This window comes from Lynx canadensis, chromosome X (assembly GCF_007474595.2).
Source record: "Lynx canadensis isolate LIC74 chromosome X, mLynCan4.pri.v2, whole genome shotgun sequence".
Lineage (NCBI taxonomy): Eukaryota > Metazoa > Chordata > Mammalia > Carnivora > Felidae > Lynx > Lynx canadensis.
Window position 1 is genome coordinate 14309604 of NC_044321.2, and position 18432 is coordinate 14328035.

An 18432-nucleotide genomic window follows, 5' to 3' on the forward strand; every position below is an offset into this window, starting at 1 on the left:
GTGTGTGACATATATTACAGTTAAGGATTTAATATCCATCATAGGGGCGCCTGGGTGGCTCAGTTGGCTAAACATCCGACTCCCGATTTCAGATCAGGTCTTGATCTCACAGTTCTCAAGTTTGAGCCCCGAGTTGGGCTCTGAGATGGTAACAGCACCCCTTGGGATTCTCTCTCTCCCTCTCTCTCTCTGCCCCTCCCATGCTCATGCACTCTCTCTCTCTGTCTCTCAAAATAAAATAAAATATTTTTGAATATATGAACAAAAAAAATGCATGCCGATTCTGTGAATTCCCTACCTAGAATCCCTCCATAACTTCCCATTATGCTTCAGGTAAAGACAAAAGTCCTTCCCATGGTTTATAAGGTTTTCTGGTAAGCTTCCCCTTCCTTTCTCTCTATGTCAACTCACACCACAACCCTTGCCTTTTAGAAATTAAGAATTCACTCTGGAAAACAGTGTGGAGGTTCCTCAAAAAATTAAAAATAGACCTACCCTATGACCCAGCAATAGCATTGCTAGGAATTTGCCCAAGGGATACAGGAGTGCTGATGCATAGGGGCACGTGTACCCCAATGTTTAGAGCAGCACTTTCAGCAATAGCCAAATTATGGAAAGAGCCTAAATGTCCATCAACTGGTGAATGGATAAAGAAATTGTGGTTTATATACACAATGGAGTACTACGTGGCAATGAGAAAGAATGAAATCTGGCCTTTTGTAGCAACGTGGATAGAACTGGAGAGTGTCATGCTAAGTGAAATAAGTCATACAGAGAAAGACAGATACCATATGTTTTCACTCTTATGTGGATCCTGAGAAACTTAACAGAAGACCATGGGGGAGGGGAAGGAAAAAAAAAATTAGAGAGGGAGAGAGCCAAACCATAAGAGGCTCTTAAAAACTGAGAATAAACTGAGGGTTGATGGGGGTGGGAGGGAGGGGAAAGTGGGTGATGGGCATTGAGGAGGGCACCCTTTGGGATGAGCACTGGGTGTTGTATGGAAACCAATTTGACAAGAAATTTCATATTAAAAAAACAGAAATTAAGAATTCAGTTGGAGAAATGAGATAGACATTTGGCATCACATAATTGATTTAATTTTGCAAGACTACCCTATAAAAATCAGTTTTATTCTCTGTGGCCATAAGCCATTCATTTTGGTGTCTTGATAGGTATCCAGTGGTTAGGCACTCCAATGTGCACAATGAGAGGTGTGTCAAAATCCACATTTCCACTTACACGATCTTTAAAAATTTTTTTTAATTAATTTATTTTGAGAGAGAGAGGCAGAGAGAGAGGGAGAGAGAGAATCCCAAGCAGGCTCCACGTTGTCGGCACAGAGCCCGACACAGGGCTCAAACCCACCAACTGTGAGATCATGACCAGAGCCGAAGTCAAGAGTCGGATGCTCAGCCGACTGAGCCACCCAGGCGCCCCATCCACTTACCTGATTTTGAAAAAGCAAAATCATTTCTTAGAAGAATGGTACAAAGGGATGTCTTGAAGATTCCTCTTTGAAAGGTGTTTTTCATCTGTTTCATCGCCATCTGCCACTGCCTGAATCTAGGCCATCGTTGTCCTGCCCCTGGCCTTTGGCAGCAGCCTCCCAGCTGGTCTCTCAACCTCCAGTTTCCTCCTAGGTTGTGCATTTCCCATACGGCGGCCAGAATAAATTTCTGCAAAGCAAATGTAATTATTCACTGTGCTGTTTAAGTGGCTTCCTGTCGGTCCCCAGAGAAATCCGGAACACCTTAACAGGCTTGGAAAGCCCTTCAAGGCTTCGTTCTCTCTCTGCAACTTCATCTCTCCCCATTTCATCCTCTTCTTCCCCACCTTCAACTCAGAGGCTCTAGATACACTGAACTTTCAGTTCCTCAAAGAAGCTGTCTTTCCCTCGCCTCCGAACTTTGAACTCTGAACTCGGTTGAACTGCTCTTCCTGCTGCCCGAGGGGCTCTTCCCACCCCTTCCCCAGGCCGATTCCTGATTCATCCTTCGGTTGTCAACTTAAATGTTGTTTTCTCTGGTTGTTCTGGTTGTGTCTTCAGAGGTTGTCTGGTCGTGTCCTCTATTTAGTGTTGACTCTGCTGGATTGCCATCTCCTGCTTGGTTACTGTAAGCTTCTCGAAGGCAGGGGCAGTCTGGCTTCGGTTGTATCCTCAGCATGTGGTGCGATGAGTGGGGAGTGATAACAGCTTAATAAGTGTATATCAAGTGAATGAACGCACAATGTGTTATGAAAACAGCCTCCCTCATAGCTTACCTGATTCCACCTTCTTCTCCTCTAATTCTTGCTAGATCTATGTTTCTAAGACAGCACTGTGGTCACGCTAGAAACATTTCATTTCTCCCTGTTTCTTACAGGTCAAGTACAAAAGTGTTCAAGGAATCCATAGTTTTTTCCTACGCGATCTAACTTCACGGAAGCTTTCGTATTATGAGGAAGATACATTTTTTTTTCCTCCAGAAATGATGTATGGTTTTGTGTTTGGGCTTTTTTGCAAGAAAAGATTTGGATCTCCCGGGGCTCCCACCAGCTTTCATTTGCAGGGAGTGCAGGGGGCAAGGAGGGCGCAGAGCCCTGGCTTCTCCAGCTGTCCTAGGGTAGCTCAGAGTAGCTGACATTGGGAGAAAGGAAGTCCTGGTGGCCACTTTTGCCTGGGAGACTAGACAACAGTGCAGTGAGGAAGAAAGTGAGGAGTAAGGGCCTGCTACCGTAGTGATCGGATGCCCAGCTGAAATCTAGTTTCCATGGCTACAATGGCCTCTTTACGCCCACCAGGCCAACTAGACCCCAGGTCTTGGGTGCATGAACCCCACGTCGTCAGGATCGCGCTTGCCAGTGGTAGCGCCGAAGCAACAGGAAGGTGGTTTCCACCTCACTTCCACCTGGGGAGTGTACTTTTTAGCTTTTTAGCTTCTGCGGTACAGGATACGTACAAGAAGGAGGTTGAAACGTCTGCCGGGTGCCAATTGATCATACCGGCCAAACTGGTGTAGGACAAATAGATGGCAGAATTAGAAGCTTACAGTGGCAGCAGCAGCAGGAAAGTGCCAGTGACTTTGAACCTTCTTTGTACTCATGAAACAAACTGCTCAAGACTGTGACATAAACTGAATGTCACCAGGGGATGTATATTTCCATCACCGAAGCTTTTGAGCCTCAGTTTCCTAACTCATAAAATGACATGGTTAGGCTAGACTCCTATTATTTTAGAAATAGTCAAATTTAATAATTACAATGAAGTAAGAAGAGCATAATTTGTTTAGAAAACAGTAGGAATTTCGTGATCTAAATCAGGTTTTCATGCTTTCGAAAACATATAGCATCTGTAATTAGACTTATAATGTCTTACCCAGGAAACCAATTGTAGCAAACAGATAAAAATGTTTGCCATCAGCATACTGATTTAGTGCTTATATTTGGCATATCAAGTGTTTGCATGTTGTTTGTAAAAGGTTGCCTCTAAAGGGATTGAATACAGCCTTTCCACTCAGTAGGCTTGTCTACACAATTAATTTGTTTAACAAACTTTTCACTATAGCAAATGCAAAGGTACGTTTCAGCTCAACCACAAAGTCAATGTTACTGGTATAGTCATTAAGGAAGTTTATTTGTAATTATTAGACACGGTAACAACTACAGTGATCATTTGAGAAAAAAAAATATTATATCACTGTAACCAACAACCTGCTTCCTTGTATTGCCTGTGAATATTCTAATGAGTAATAGGTTACATAAATAAATCTGTGTCCTGCCTCATAGGCAGGCAGTGTGATATACTGGAAGGATCTTGTTGGCTTCAGGGACCACCCTTTCCCCGACTACCCACCAAGTTTCTGATCTTGAGCAGTTACCTTTATTTTCTCTCGTTTTAAAAAAGTTATTTATTTATTTTGAGAGACAGCACAAGCAAGGAAGGGACACATAGAGAGGGAGAAAGAGAGAATTCCAAGCAGGTTCCACACTGATGTGGGGTTCAAATTCACAAACTGTGAGATCATGACCTGAGCCAAAATCAAGAGTCTGACACTTGACTGACTGAGCCACTTAGGTGCCCTGAGCAGTTATCTTTAAATGTAATTTTGTTTTCAGTTTAGGGGCACCTGGCTGGCTATGTCGGTAGAGCATGTAACTCTTGATCTTGGAGTTGTGAGTTTGAGCCCCACATTGGGCACTCAAAAAAAAAAAAAAAAAAGTTGGGACACCTCGGTGGCTCAGTTAGTTAAGCACCTGACTCTTGATTTCAGTTCAGGTCATGATTTCCCGGTTCGTGGGATTGAGCCCCTTGTTGAGCTCTGTGCTGACAGTGTGGAGCCTGCTTGGGGTTCTCTCTCTCCTGCTCCCTCTGCCCTTCCTTCCCCACCCCAAAAACAAATAAATAAATAAACTTTAAAAAAATAAATAAAAGTTAAAAAAAGTCTTTAAGTATGATTTTATTTTCAGCTTGGAACAAACTGAACATGAACCCAAAGCAGTCAGCCGCGAAAGATAAAGAGCATGCATTTGGCCACAGATGAAAAGTCATGACAAAATATCATCATCCACGAGATACAAGCATCACGACCCACATGATCTAAACACTAAAAATCATCACATGTAATCTGATGTTTACAAAAATCTCCCATTCAGATCCCCTCCTCCCTAGGAGCCTTGGCTTCCCCATCTACCACGTGGGGTGTATATGTGATGGGCGTATGGGCTGCGGTCCTCTCCTGTGTCTGCTACCATTCTGCTAGTTTGGTGCCTCTCACAACCACTTTCTTTGTCATTGTGTCACATGGTCACGACAATTTTAAAGGAGCTCAATTACTGTGAAACCAGGATTTTAGGTTCTGGAAGTTTTGACGTTTGCTCCATCATTATGTCATTAGTGGGAAGCCATGAATGGAGAGGTAGAATCTGCTTTCTATTTTTGGTGTTCACACACAACAATTAAATCAGCGAGCGGCAGGATCTCTTCTCTCTGTGGCTGTACCATCTGGGGTTTTGTCTGTAGAACACCCAGGCATCTGTGTCCTGCAGTTCTAACACACTGGTCCTAGCACCCAGGATAAGGTAGTTTTGAAGGTGGCTTGGTGAGAACCCAGATACTATTATTTTGTTTAATGTTTATTTATTTTGAGACAGAGAGAGAGAGAAAGCATGAGCTGGGGAGGGGCAGAGAGAGAGGGAGACACAGAATCCGAGCTGTCAGCACAGAGCCCGACGCGGGGCTTAAACTCACGAACCGTGGGATCATGACCTGAGCCGAAGTCGGATGCTCAACCGACAGAACCACCCGGGTGCCCCAGTGAGAACCCAGATATTAAAGCTACAGATCTCCCATCAATGGGAGCAACATTTGCTACACGTAGTCCCTCAGACAATATGAATTTTAAGGCACAAATTCTAACTTTCTACACCATAGAACTGCCTGCAGCTACTCCAGGAAATGAGGCACCTCCGTCACAATCACTGCCAAGCTCAATTTAGTAATATTGGGGCATAGGGGGTAAGAGAAAGACCACAGCGTAGGAGTTTTAATTAGATGGAGCTTGTAATTAACATAACATTGAAATGGAATCCACAAAAGAGATTGGCCAGCAGAGATTGTATCCAGTGAGAATTCAAGCTGCAGTAGTTGGTTTTAATTACATTCCTGAAATAGAAGCCTGCAAACAGGATTTGAATAAATGGCTTAGATAAATCTTTGCTCCATTTACAAATTTTACTAGCAATATTCTCAGTCTAGCAAAATTTGAAGGTGATAACAAGTTGGTAAAGAAGCATTCTACAGAAGATCGTCAGAAAAGAGATAGAAAATTAAGGTGTAAATATAATTTAAAGATTGTTTTAGGATGGTAGGTACCTCAGAAGTTTGTGCTATTGGTAGTAAGGAAACGTAAGTACCATTTAACAATTTTTTTCCCAGGGTGCCTGGGTGGCTCGGTCAGGTGAGCATCCGACTCTTGATTTCGGCTCAGGTCATGATCTCGCGGTTCATGGGATTGAGACCGGCATCGGGCTCTGTGCTGACAACATGGAGCCTGCTTGGGATTCTCTGTCTCCCTCTCTCTCTGCCCCTCCCTGCTCGCATTCTCTCTCACTCTCAAAATATATTTAAAAAAAAAAAAAGAATTAAAAAAAAGAAAAAAGAAATAACATTTTTTCCCCTCTTTACAAATTTCAGGTCAAATTTTCTGCCGGGTTCTTATCCCTTTAGCTTGCCAAGTAGAATTGAGCATCTGCATTTATGTAATATAGGATATTTCTATATATTTTATAGGAAAGGTCAGGAATGGTGAGAAAGTCTACTTTCCAAACCACCCCCATTTCTACATCTTCTCTTATATCACCTGCCACGGACTGGACAGCTGCAGGTTGCTTTTTAGATAATAACACTGGATTGCTTTCCTATAGCTGTTCTGACAAATTGCCACAAACTTGGGGCCTAAAACAACAAAAATGTTTTCTCTTACAGTTCTTTTTTTTTTTCTTTCATTTTATAACATTTACAAATTTTTTTTTTAATTTTTTTTTCAACGTTTTTAATTTATTTTTGGGACAGAGAGAGACAGAGCATGAACGGGCGAGGGGCAGAGAGAGGGAGACACAGAATCGGAAACAGGCTCCAGGCTCTGAGCCATCAGCCCAGAGCCCGACGCGGGGCTTGAACTCCTGGACCGCGAGATCGTGACCTGGCTGAAGTCGGACGCCCAACCGACTGCACCACCCAGGCGCCCCTCTCTTACAGTTCTTAAGGCCACAAGTTTGCAATCAGTTTTACTGGGTCAGTATCGCGGTGTCAGCAGGGCCGCGCTCTCTCCAGAGGCTCTTGGGGAGACTCTGTTCCCTGCCTCTTCCTCTTCCTCGTGGCTGCCTGCACTCCTTGCCCCGCGGCGGCATCACCCCAACCTCTGCCTCTGTGATCACGGCCCCGTCTCCTCCTCTGTGTGCACAATCTCCCTCTGTCTCCCTCTCATGAGGACCCTTGTGATTGCAGTTCGGGTCAGTCTGGATAATCAGCCCCACCTCAAATTCCTCAGCTCAGTCACCTCTACCAAGTCTTTGCCATATAAGGCAGTATTCCCAAGCTCCAGGGAATGGGTCTGACGCGGTCAGGGGGACTTACTTAGCCTGCTATAAATATCAGTAACACTAACAGCAACGTACATTGGGATTCATCACAGGGGAAGTATTAGGCTAAGCACATATGTTCACTTCATCCTCACCATCACCCCGAGAGGTGGATACAGATGAGTCTTCGAAGGGTAACTTGCCCATGGTCACAGAGCTGGCACCCAAGCCCCACCTCTTGGTAACAGAGAAAATCGGGACCAGGAATAACTTAGTCCGTTCGATAATTAACCCTCTAGTAGTCGTAGTAACTGGAGCCAAGGCCCAGTCCACCACTGAGCCGTGGGTCCCGCCGGGCAGGTTCGAAGGCCCAGCAGGCAGGTGAATTCCTAGGATCTCCACCCTCCCAGATTAGCACCCCGGCTTTCCTTTGGGAACACTGCCATTTGTTCCATTTGGTTCGGTTTCGGTTCCGGCGGAGCTTCCAATGATATCGCCTGGTCTCCCTGACCACAAAGGTTGGCACGTGTACTAGCCATGTAGTGACGCATAACAAATTCCCTCAAAACTCAGTAGCGGACAACAGCAAACATTTATTATCTCATAGTTTCTGTGGATCCGGAATCTGGAAGTGGCTTAGCTCGGTAGCTCTCCCTCAGGCTGTCTCATGAGGTGGCAGTCCAGATATGAGCCAGGACTACAGCCGTCTGAAGGATCGGCTGCGGCTAGACAATCTGCTCTCAAGCTCACTCACGTGGCTGTTAGCAGGCCTCAGTCCTCTGCTTAGTCCTCTGCTGGTCGTTGGGCAGAGGCCTCAGTGCCTTACCACGTGGGCCTCTCCTCCAGACATGCAACTGGCTTCTGCCCAGAGAGGATGATCCAAAAGAAAGACCACGAGGATGCTACAAGGCCCTTTACGATCAGAAGTCACATACCATCACATCTGCTTTTCCTGCTGGCCACACGGACCACCAGCCGATACAATTCAGGGTGACATCACACTATGGCATTAATGCCAAGAGGTGGGGTTCATTGGGGCCGCCTTGGAGGCAGGCCACTGCAGCATTCGACTTCATTACCCCATCCTTTGGCCACTGATTTGTTCAAGGGCTGGGCATATGACTCAAATGAGGTTTGTCGGACTGCATCTCAGAATCACATCTATGGATGCCAGGAATGAGAGTCACTTTCATTTTCCTGGCATGGGAAGCTGCGATGCCATAAGCCTGAAGGTTTTGCTGCCCGTGTTCCCAACCATGTGAAGGAAACCCTTATCACTTGGGAGAGAAGGAAGCCAAACAGAGAAGGAAGCAGAGCTGAGAGTTGGAAATAGAGAAATGCTTGCTAACATCTTGTGGGTCCCTGGGTGCCTCCAGGCCTGAAGTTCGCCCTTGCATTGCCCAGTAACACAAACTATTCCATATCTCCTTTTTGGCGTAAGCCAGTTGACTTGGGTTTCTGACACTTGCAGCTGATCGGGCCTGGAATCAGGCACAGCTTGAGAAGCCTCCTGGGAAGAAACTCATCCTATAGGAACAGAGAACCAAACCTGGTGCCCTGACAGAGCCTTAAGTGTGTAAGGAGTGACTCCCAGAAAGGAAATGGTCATTCATATTTATCTCATGGCCTCTCTCCCTTAGAACCAGGCCTAAGCTCTGTGGGTAAAGGAAGTTTTTTGTTGGTTTGTTTTTGTTTTTAAGCAGTAAAATGGTTTCATTATAAATTCTGTAGGAGTTTGGGGCAAAAGCAATCCTGAATTTGTGAGTTTGTGACAATGAGTCGAACCAAGCGGAGAGGGAGGCACTTCCTAGATTTGGCACAAAACACACCTGGGGTTTTGCAGAATAGAGAACCCTGGCTCAAACCGCAGCTGATGCTGTGGTGGGGGGAGGGTCTTTCTGGTGGGTGCCCTGAGGCTGGAGGTGGCCTGTAAATGATCCTGCTAGAACTGATTCCTTTCCAGATCCTGGAGGTAGAGACATGGCCCTCTCTGGCATTTTTCCACATGGCACCAAGGAGCACCTTGGAGCTTTCTCTCTCTCAGGGGGAAGCTCAGCCCTCCAGTAGCTCCCTCGGGCCCCATCTCCAGAGCTCTGGTTACATGCATGTCCCTGCGAAGGTCCAAACACAGAGTTTTGCCCCCCAGGTGACACTCCAAAAATATTGATGGGATGAAAGTCTTGAGGGTGATAGAATATACTACCCCCAAATATGTTTCTTTGGCGTAAGGATTATTTTGAGCTGGTTATTTTGTAAGAAACAGCAGATAAGGAAATGCTCTGAAAACCAAGTAGTTAGAAGTTACCATTTTGTAAGAGACATTTACATCTTTAATGGAAATCTCCATTTGTAGGGGTGTCCCCTTCTGTGTACCAGGAAGAGGGGGATGACTCAATCTCTAGAAACTCTTATCAGTAGAGAAGGCAGTGACCTAAGTCTGCATAGCAACCATACCCCTGTTTATTGTGCTTTGCCAGGTAACCTCCATAACTGCCCCCCCCCCGCCACCCCCCCCCACACCTTCTCCTATCTTTAGCTGGAGATGATGTTTAAGGTGGTGACTTGGGCCATTTCACGGAGTTACTCAGTTTTCCTGGGTCTCCCCTACATATCTAGGAGGTATACGTGCTATTACATTTCTGCTTGTTTTTCTCCTGTTAATCTTTTATTACAGGAGGGTCTCAGCCAAGAACCTACAAGGGTAGAGAAAATTATTATTTTCTCCTCCCCCAATACCCTGATTGAATGAAAACATGATTTCTGACATCATCAAATAATAAAGATCACAACTTTAGGTCATTCAAGTGCTCAAAGAAATTCTAAAATCCCTATGTAAATGCTTCTATAGAACTTTTAAGCTTTAAAAAGTTTTAGTTATATAGACCTGCATAAATTTATTAGTGTTACAAAACAAAACACACCGCGCACAAAAACAATCTTGGTTCCCTTCCAGAGAGGGAACTGTGGTAAGGGGTGCCTGCCTGGCTCAGTGGGCAGAGCCTGCGACTCAGTCTCAGTGTCTGTGAGTTCAAGCCCCACCACGTTGGGAGTGGAGCCTACTTTAAACAAACAAACAAACAAACAAACAAACAAAAACAAAACTGGTCCATATGCTGGAGAAGGAACTGCTGCGATAAAATACAGAAAGTAACTTTCAGGTGCCTGCCAGTTTCAGACGATAGATGGCACTGTGGGACAATTATAAGCGATCATTTTCCTCTTCCCTCTAAGAGCCAGCCCGGGGAAAGAAACAAAACACACTGTATAATCTTACACGGGTTCCGGATCCATTTAAAATCTACGTCTCCAAGGAGGGTTGTCTATAAAAGCCCCTGCTCAGGTGCGTGTGCTACTCTGGTCTATTCCCTTGTTATTCAAGCGCGTTCCTGGCACGAGCAGCGCTGGCGTCATCTGAGAGCGTGTTAGAAAAGCAGAATCTCGGACCCAGGCCCCTGAGACAAAAGCCACTACTTGGGCAAGGTCTTCTTAGCCGGCCAAAAGCTTTGGAAATGCTTACAGTTGTGTAGAAGCGCAGATGTTCATCAGCGTCACAAAACAAAGCAAACCGAAATAATCCTGGTTCCCTTTAAGAAAAAAACTGCTTTTGTAAAAATACACGCTAAAGAAACTTGCGGTGCCTGCTTTCAGGCAGCAGATGGCACTGTGGGACAACTCTAAAGCAAAGGTTTTTTTCCTGCAGCTAGGACAAAGTCGGGGAGAGGGAATTGAACAGAACAATTTTCGGCTAGATCTGGATCTATTCAATATCTGCATCTCCAAGGTCAGAAGATTAGGAACTCTTCTTGCTGAGGGAAAATAAAATAAGCGTGTAGAGGAAGTGGTGAAAAAGAAGACAAGGACTTTAGAAGAGAAAGAAGTCATATCCACATATGTTCTGTGTCAGAAAGGTTCTCTGAAATTGTCTCGTAAAATCTATTGTTAGAACTCCGGCCCTTTGAATTACTGCTTTTAAGGCACAAAAGCCCCTAGGAGGCAACACATTTCACCATCGTTAATGCCTTTCTGGGCATTAATTTGTCAGCTTGCTTTGTAATAAAGGTCACTCCCTGGCAGCAAAAAAACTGCTACCCCCACCTACCCCCACTTCTCTACGCTCTCCTCCCCCCCCCCCCCCAAGATTTGCCCGAAGACAGGGAGATTAAGTATGATGCTCAGGGGTATGAATCCAGGTGGGATTTCCCACCCTGCCCCGCAGGGGTGAGGGGGTAATGAGGGGACTCTGGAAAGAAAGGGAGCTGGGCTCCAAATGTAAACTCCCACTGGCCTCTTCGGAGGCTTCCGCCACTGGAGGGAGTAAGGGGGAGGCTGAATCTATAAATCCGGAGTTTGAGACGGTAGCATTCTCCTGAGTCTCCTTCAGGGACAGGCCTCAACCGCACCTGAGAGCCCTAGGTCTACTTTGCGAGCTCATGGCCTCACCTACTGTCAAGCCCTATTAAAGGAAGACCCAAGAAGGTGGGGGTGGGGGGTGGGAGAGGTGTGGGTCCCCAAGACTGAAAACTACATTAAGGGGCATCTGAAGAACCTGAAACCATTTCATCACATGTAATGTATGGAACCCAAGCCGTGTTGGAGACACTGTTTCAGGAAGAACAATACTCACACAGGAATGCAACTCCCCACATAGAGCTGTCAGATTTAGGCACAACGAAAGCAAAACAGGACTCCCAGTTAAATTTGATTTTCAGGTAAACAATGAATGGTTGTTTTTAGTGTAAATGGGTTCTATGCACTATTTAGGATAAACCTAAAGTAAAAAATTATTTAATGCTTTTCTGAAATTCAAGTTTTGCCAGGTATCCTATATTTGACCTGGCAACCCTACCACCAATGAAATTCTCACACACAGGCCGAGCGGAAGCACCTAGATGCCTGTCACAGCCTTGTTATGCAATAGGACACAGTATCAACCTAACTAGGCCTATCGTGAGGAGAGAAACACTGTCGGGGAGGGGGGGGGAGTAATTTTCCCTCCACTTTTCTAGTATTTTGGCTGAGACCCTCCTGTAATAAAAGTCAGATTAACTGGAGAAAAACAAGCAGAAATTTAATAGCACGTATACCTCCTAGATATGTAGGGGAGACCCAGGAAAACTGAGTAACTCTGCGAAATGGCCCAAGTCACCGCCTTAAACATCATCTCCAGCTAAAGACAGGAGAAGGTGTGGGGGGGCGGGCAAGGCGGGGGGGGGCAGTTATGGAAGTTACCTGGCAAAGCACAGTAAACAGGGGTGTGATTGCTATGCAGACTTAGGTCACTGCCTTCTCCACTGTTAAGAGTTTCTAGAGACTGAGAGTCATCCCCCTCTTCCTGGTACAGAGAGGGAGACACCCCTACAAATGGAGATTTCTGTTAAAGATGTAAATGTCTCTTACAAAATGATAACTTATACTACTTGGTTTTCTTAGTGTTTCCATGTCTGCTGTTTCTTAAAAAATAACCAGCTCAAAATAATCCTTATGCCAAAGAGGCTTATTTTGGGGTGGCAAGTTCTGCTCCCTTTCAAGAGTCACAGCCAAATACAGCCTGAGACTGGGGATCTCATCTACCTCCCGCAGCGTCTCCCACCTGCAAGCAAGAGAACCCAGGGAGCCTCAGTTCGCAGTCTTCAGAGGTCGGCCTCCGGGGATGTGCTGGGGCCAATTGTGAACGTTTCCTCTCCACTCCTTTTTAAAAAAAATCTTTTTTTTTTTTACACTGACTTATTTTTGAGAGACAGAGTGAGACAGAGCACGAGCAGGGGAGGGGCAGAGAGAAGGAGACACAGAATCTGAAGCAGGCTCCAGGCGCCAAGCCATCGGCACAGAGCCTGACTTGGGGCTTGAACTCGTCAACAGTGAGATCATGACCTGAGCCAAAGTCAGATGCTCAACCGACTGAGCCACGCAGGCAACCCTCCTCCCCACTCCTTGATCAGTGATGATACGTTGATAATAAGTTGAAATTGGCCATGGTGGGAGTATTTACACACAGAAATCAGCAAACCCTACAAATCAGGGTAATTTTTTCCCAATGGTGCTTACGTTAACCACTTAGCAGCACTGCACCGTCAGTTTCCCAGGCACAAAGCAAGAGGAGAAGGGTTGCCAATGTGTTTAGAAGGGAAAATGGAGACGACCTGGCATAACTCTGGTGTCATATTCTAGCATATGAACAATTCTCCTAACCATTCTCCCATACCTCTGTTGCTCATTACCTGTCTCCTCCCCTGGGCCTTTCAGGCTTAGGAGTGACGACTGTGTATCAGTTTGGGGCCAATCAGGAGAGAGGAGTCACACAGTAGTTTGAGGAGAGAAAGTTTAATGTAAAGAATTATTAACTGGGGCGCCTGGGTGGCTCCGTCGGTTAAGCGTCCGACTTTGGCTCAGGTCACGATCTCACAGTTTGTGAGTTCCAGCCCCGCGTCGGGCTCTATGCTGACAGCTCGGAGCCTGAAGCCTGCGTCAGATTTCGTCTCTCTCTGCCCGTGCCCTGCTTGTGTTTAACCTCTTTCGCAAAAAAAGAAAATAAAATAAACATTAAAAATAAGAATAAAATAAAGATAAGAAATAAAGAATTATTAACTATAACAGGGAGTTGGAGTAATAAAAGGCTGACTAGTAAGAAATAGAAAAAAAAAAAACCTCCAGAGAACACAGGCATAACTGACGGAAGAGCAGCCACTGCCCCTCTGGCCACCATAGAGCACCCAAGCAAGGGTCCCGCCCCCTCCAGACATTGCAAGAGGGCACAGTTGTGGCTCATCAAACAGCAGGAAGTCGTTGCAGTGCTGCCCCGGTGAAACCTACTAGAAATCTGTGCTCTGGAACTTGCTGGGAATTGGCTTTGCAGGGCGGCAGGCGAAGCTGGTAACAGGGAGGTGTATCACCGAGCCGCAAACCCACTGGAGATGGGTGCCAGGGGAGCCTGCTGGCTACCGTGAGCTGGCGGAAGTCGTGGGCGCTGCAGGAACTGTACATTGGAGAAGCTGTGTCCCCGGCAGGAGCCTGCGCAGTAGGAAGCAAAAGCCTTTCCTCCTGCAATGTCACACCCAGACTCTCGACTGATACCACGCCAATTGGCCGAGGCAAGATATTTAAAGGGCTCAGATCCATTGCCACAGAGCTAGCAACGCAGGATTTGGAGCAAAGCTAATCTACACAAAAGCTTCCCGATGCTGCTAGCCCCTGGGGTCTCGCTCTCCCCTGTTGGTTCCTTTAACCCTGCCCACTCTAGGAAGAGTCCTTTTCGTGGAGTCTCTCCAGTTAATACTTTTGGATATACCTTCTCATGGGGATCCTGACTGATTCAACTGTTACAATGAATGACAGGCACGACGAGTAAAGGTATCAACGTGAAGAAATCTCAAAAACATAACCTTAGGTGAAAAAGAAGCCACAGCAGAACAGATACAGCATGACATTTGTGTAAACTTTTAAAACACAATTGCTGATATTCTTTACAAAAACACACATCTTTTAAAAAATTGTTTTAAGTTTTATTTTATTTGTTTTGAGAGAGAGAGAGGGAGTGCATGGGAGTGGGGGAGGAGCAGAGAGAGAGGGAGAGAAAATAGGCTCCACGTAGGCTCCACGCTGTCAGCACAGAGCCCGACCCGGGGCTCCAACTCACAAATGGTGAGATCTGAGATCGTGACCTGAGCCGAAATCAAGAGCTGGACGCTTAACCGACTGAGCAGCCCAGGTGCCTTCCTATCTCTTAAAATTACACACATTCATGGGAACGAGGACAGTGGTGGCCTCTGAAGAGCGAGGGGAGGGGCAAGTATATATATGAGTTGGGGGAGGGAGGTGGGCTTGAAGTGTTCTCCATAATGTTTTAATTCTATTTCTTTTTTAAGATTTCTGAAGCAAATTTTGTGAAATATTGGCATCCTTTAAATCTGGGTGTTTGGTAGCTTGGTTCTCTGTTATACTGGAGTCTTTACTCTTCTGAGTGCGTGAAATAGTTAAAATTCTAACAATGGTAACTATTGTGCACATAGCTGTTGAATCTAACTTCTTATATTGTATGTCAGTGCTTGCTTGGCACTGACTGTCCAAAGAAGACAGACAATTTGACATGCCAACACAAGAAATATTAGCAATGGTAATAGAAGATTGATGCTCACGTGAGAGGTATTCGAAATAGACTGCTTTAAAGGTATTCACAAGAGGGAACGGACACTGGGAAGGTCCTGGGAAAGCTTTGCAGAAGAGTGGGAACAGAATGGGGTCTTGCTGCTGGCTGGGATCCATATAGCGGATGGGAAGAGGGTTAGGGTTAGCACTCCCAACAGTGAGAACTGAATGTTTCGAAGCGTGGTGGTCACAGAGCGGGGACTCCTGGATGGCCCGCAGAGTGCTGGGTGGGTCTGCACTTCTGGCCCAGGAGAGTGAGTTGGTGGAGCAGGACTCTCTTACGCCTGAAGCTTCTCCCCATCTGGATCATTCTGCTCATGCCTCCAGCTTCCAGGCGAAAAGCAGCCTGCAAAAGGCCTCCAGAGTCCCTTGAGGAGCCTGGATCTTTCTTTGTAGAGCGTGGGCAGTCCTAGCTTTTCTTAGCTAAGCAGTGACAGGATCCAAGCTGTGATTTAGGCAGATCAGCTTGGCAACTCCACACAGGGTGGACTGAAGGGGAGAGACAGCTAGAGGCGAGAGAAATTGTTGAGAAGTCAAAGTCATTGTTGAAAGATATGTGGAGGCAATGGCCTGAACTGGAACCATAGTCCAGGGAGTGAAAATGGGAAAAAAAAGGAAAAGAAACTTGGAAATCACTGATAGAACTTTGGAACTGGTGCATCCAGAAGACTAAGGAGAAATCGAAGAGGGCTTCAAGGGTTGGGAGAATAGTGATGCTCTTAAGGACAACAAGTGGCATTGGGAGGGGCAGGCAGGTTTGAGAAGATTAGAAGTTCATATGTATAAATTTTGAGCATAAAGTGACATCTAAGTAGCCAGTCTGTTAAGCAGGAGATTTGAGACTGGGCGGATGGGGGCAAGTCATAGCTGCCGATTCAGATTCAGGCACTGTCTTAGAAGTCACAGGATTGTACCAAAGGCCTTTTCTCGGAAAGTAAGGAGTGGGAAGATGCAAGGAACCAGGGAAAGAGAAAGCGGTAGAACTGGATCAAAGGGAGAAGCAGACGAAGAGGGTTTCTAATGGTTTCCAGCTTTCCGTCTGCTCTGGCAGGTCGCGAGCACCCAGGATCTTTGGATCTTGACCAACCTTTAATTCTCTCAGGAAACTATCATTTTATCAGTTCTCTCCTTCCTCACCTATCTTGAAATGACACTAACAATTAAGTGTGTCCTCCTCCACAACCCCACAGCACATTTCTTGCCCCTCCATTGACCATCAAATGAATCTCCCCAAAGGAGATTCTAGACTCACACGTCTGGGTTTACACCTAGGCTTCATCGATTACTACCCGTGACCTTAAGCCAGTTACTACACCTGCCATATTTGATTCAGTTTGTATCCTGGGGGCCTGACACGGTGACTGATGTTGTTAACATTTATTGAGTTGAGTCAGATTTTGCAAAACCTCTGGCCCCACACGCTACTCCTACTTCGTCTCCATGTTTTCATTCCATCCACACCATGGTATTTGCAGCAGAAAAGCACGGGGTACTGACCACACATTCAAGGACCAGAGCAGTAAAGAACTGAGAGAAATGGGATGGAAACTAGAGAAGACAGTGAAAGCCTTTTCCAGAAAGCCATCATGCCAAATGTATTATTCCTCAAACTGATCTTTCACCGAATCCTTGACATTTTCATGCACAAACTGATAAAGGTATATGCACTTGTATTGTCCATGTATGCCTAAAAAGGATGAAACAAACTCATTCAACTCAAGCGATTCTATTGAGAAATTCTATTCAAGAGGAACTTCACAGAAGTTAATGAGCTACCGAACTCACCTGGAGTACAGTCTGGTTCTTCTGTTTGTTCTTTAATTAAAATTTTATTTTGAAAACAGTTCAAAACTGTAAGAAATGTTGCATGAATATTACAATGAACTCCTGACTTCCTTTCCCCCGATCTAACCATCGTTAGCATCATGTACTATGCATTTTATCTCGTTCTTCAAATATCTGCACATATAACAATATACACATTACTGTTTGTTATTTATGTAGATACGTAAAAAATATACATATATATATTTTGCTCAGTTGTTGGAGAATGAATTACAGATATCATCACCTTCTCCTCTAAATACATAGGTTTATGGCTCCTAAAAACCATATGGTTTCCTTATGTAACCATACTGCAATCATCAAACTCAGGAAACTTAATACACAATGCCTAATTAATATATAGTTCATATAAAAATTGCACAGTGTCTCAATAGTGTTCTTTATAGCAACGTTTCCCACCCTGTCCCCCCATGCAAGATCCAACCCAGGAGTATGGGTTATATTTTATTTCATGAGAGGTTTGCTTTTATTTTATTTATTTGTTTATTTATTTATTTATTGTAAGTTTATTCATTTCGAGAGAGACAGAGAGAGTGAGCAGGGGAGGGGCAGAGAGAGGGGGAGAGAGAATCCCAAGCAGGCTCCACACTGTCAGCGTGGAGCCCAGTGTGGGGCTTGAACTCACAAAATGTGAGACCATGACCTGAGCCGGAACCAAGAGCTGGACGCTTAACTGACTGAGCCACCCAGGGGCCCCTATTTATTTTTTATTCTAAAGTAGAACCCATGCCCAAAGTGGTACTTGAACTCTGGTACCTGAGATCCAGAGTCCTGTGCTCTACCAACTGAGCCAGCCAGGTGCCCCAAGGGGTTTCCCTTTAAAAAGAGGACTGACACTTCTACCAAAACAGTAAAGAAGGAAGAAAGGGATAAGTGTGGAGAAGGAGATAATCAGTCATATTTGCTGACCTGATGTCAGTACAGTAGAGGGGAGGACATAGATTGGGGGTAAGGGAGGTAGATAGAACTGGAGACTTGAAGCAAGAGGGAAGTTTTTGAAGAGATGTCTTTTTTTACTTTAAAGCAGACCCTACACCCAACATGGGGCTTGAATTCATGACCCGGAGATCAAGGGTCACATGCTCGACCAACTTAGCCAGCCAGGCGTTCCTTGAGATGTCTTGATGTTGGAGACAGAGATAAATTAGAAGACTACACAGTAGTGTTAACATCCAGTTGAAGTTGGACAATTTAAACTTATAAGATGTTTAATGTTTATGTTTGAGAGGGAGAGAGAGAGAGAGGACAGATGAGCACGAGCAGGGGAGGGCCAGAGAGAGGGAGACAGAGGTTCCCAAGTGGGCTCCACACTGACAGCACAGAGCGGAGGCTTGAATTCCCAAACTGTGAGATCATGACCTGAGCCAAAGTCAGACGCTTAAC

At 45.4% G+C, this 18432-nt stretch overlaps 1 protein-coding gene across 1 annotated transcript in view; it reads right to left on the bottom strand.

The window, feature by feature from the left end:
• LOC115507739 overlaps positions 1–14178 on the bottom strand; it is a 36746-nt gene extending 22568 nt beyond the window's left edge. The window contains exon 1 of the mRNA XM_030306203.1: positions 13873–14178. Within this exon, the coding sequence (XP_030162063.1) occupies positions 13873–14178 (306 nt within the window). The remainder of the gene's footprint in view (positions 1–13872) is intronic.
• Between the last annotated feature and the right edge of the window lie 4254 nt (positions 14179–18432).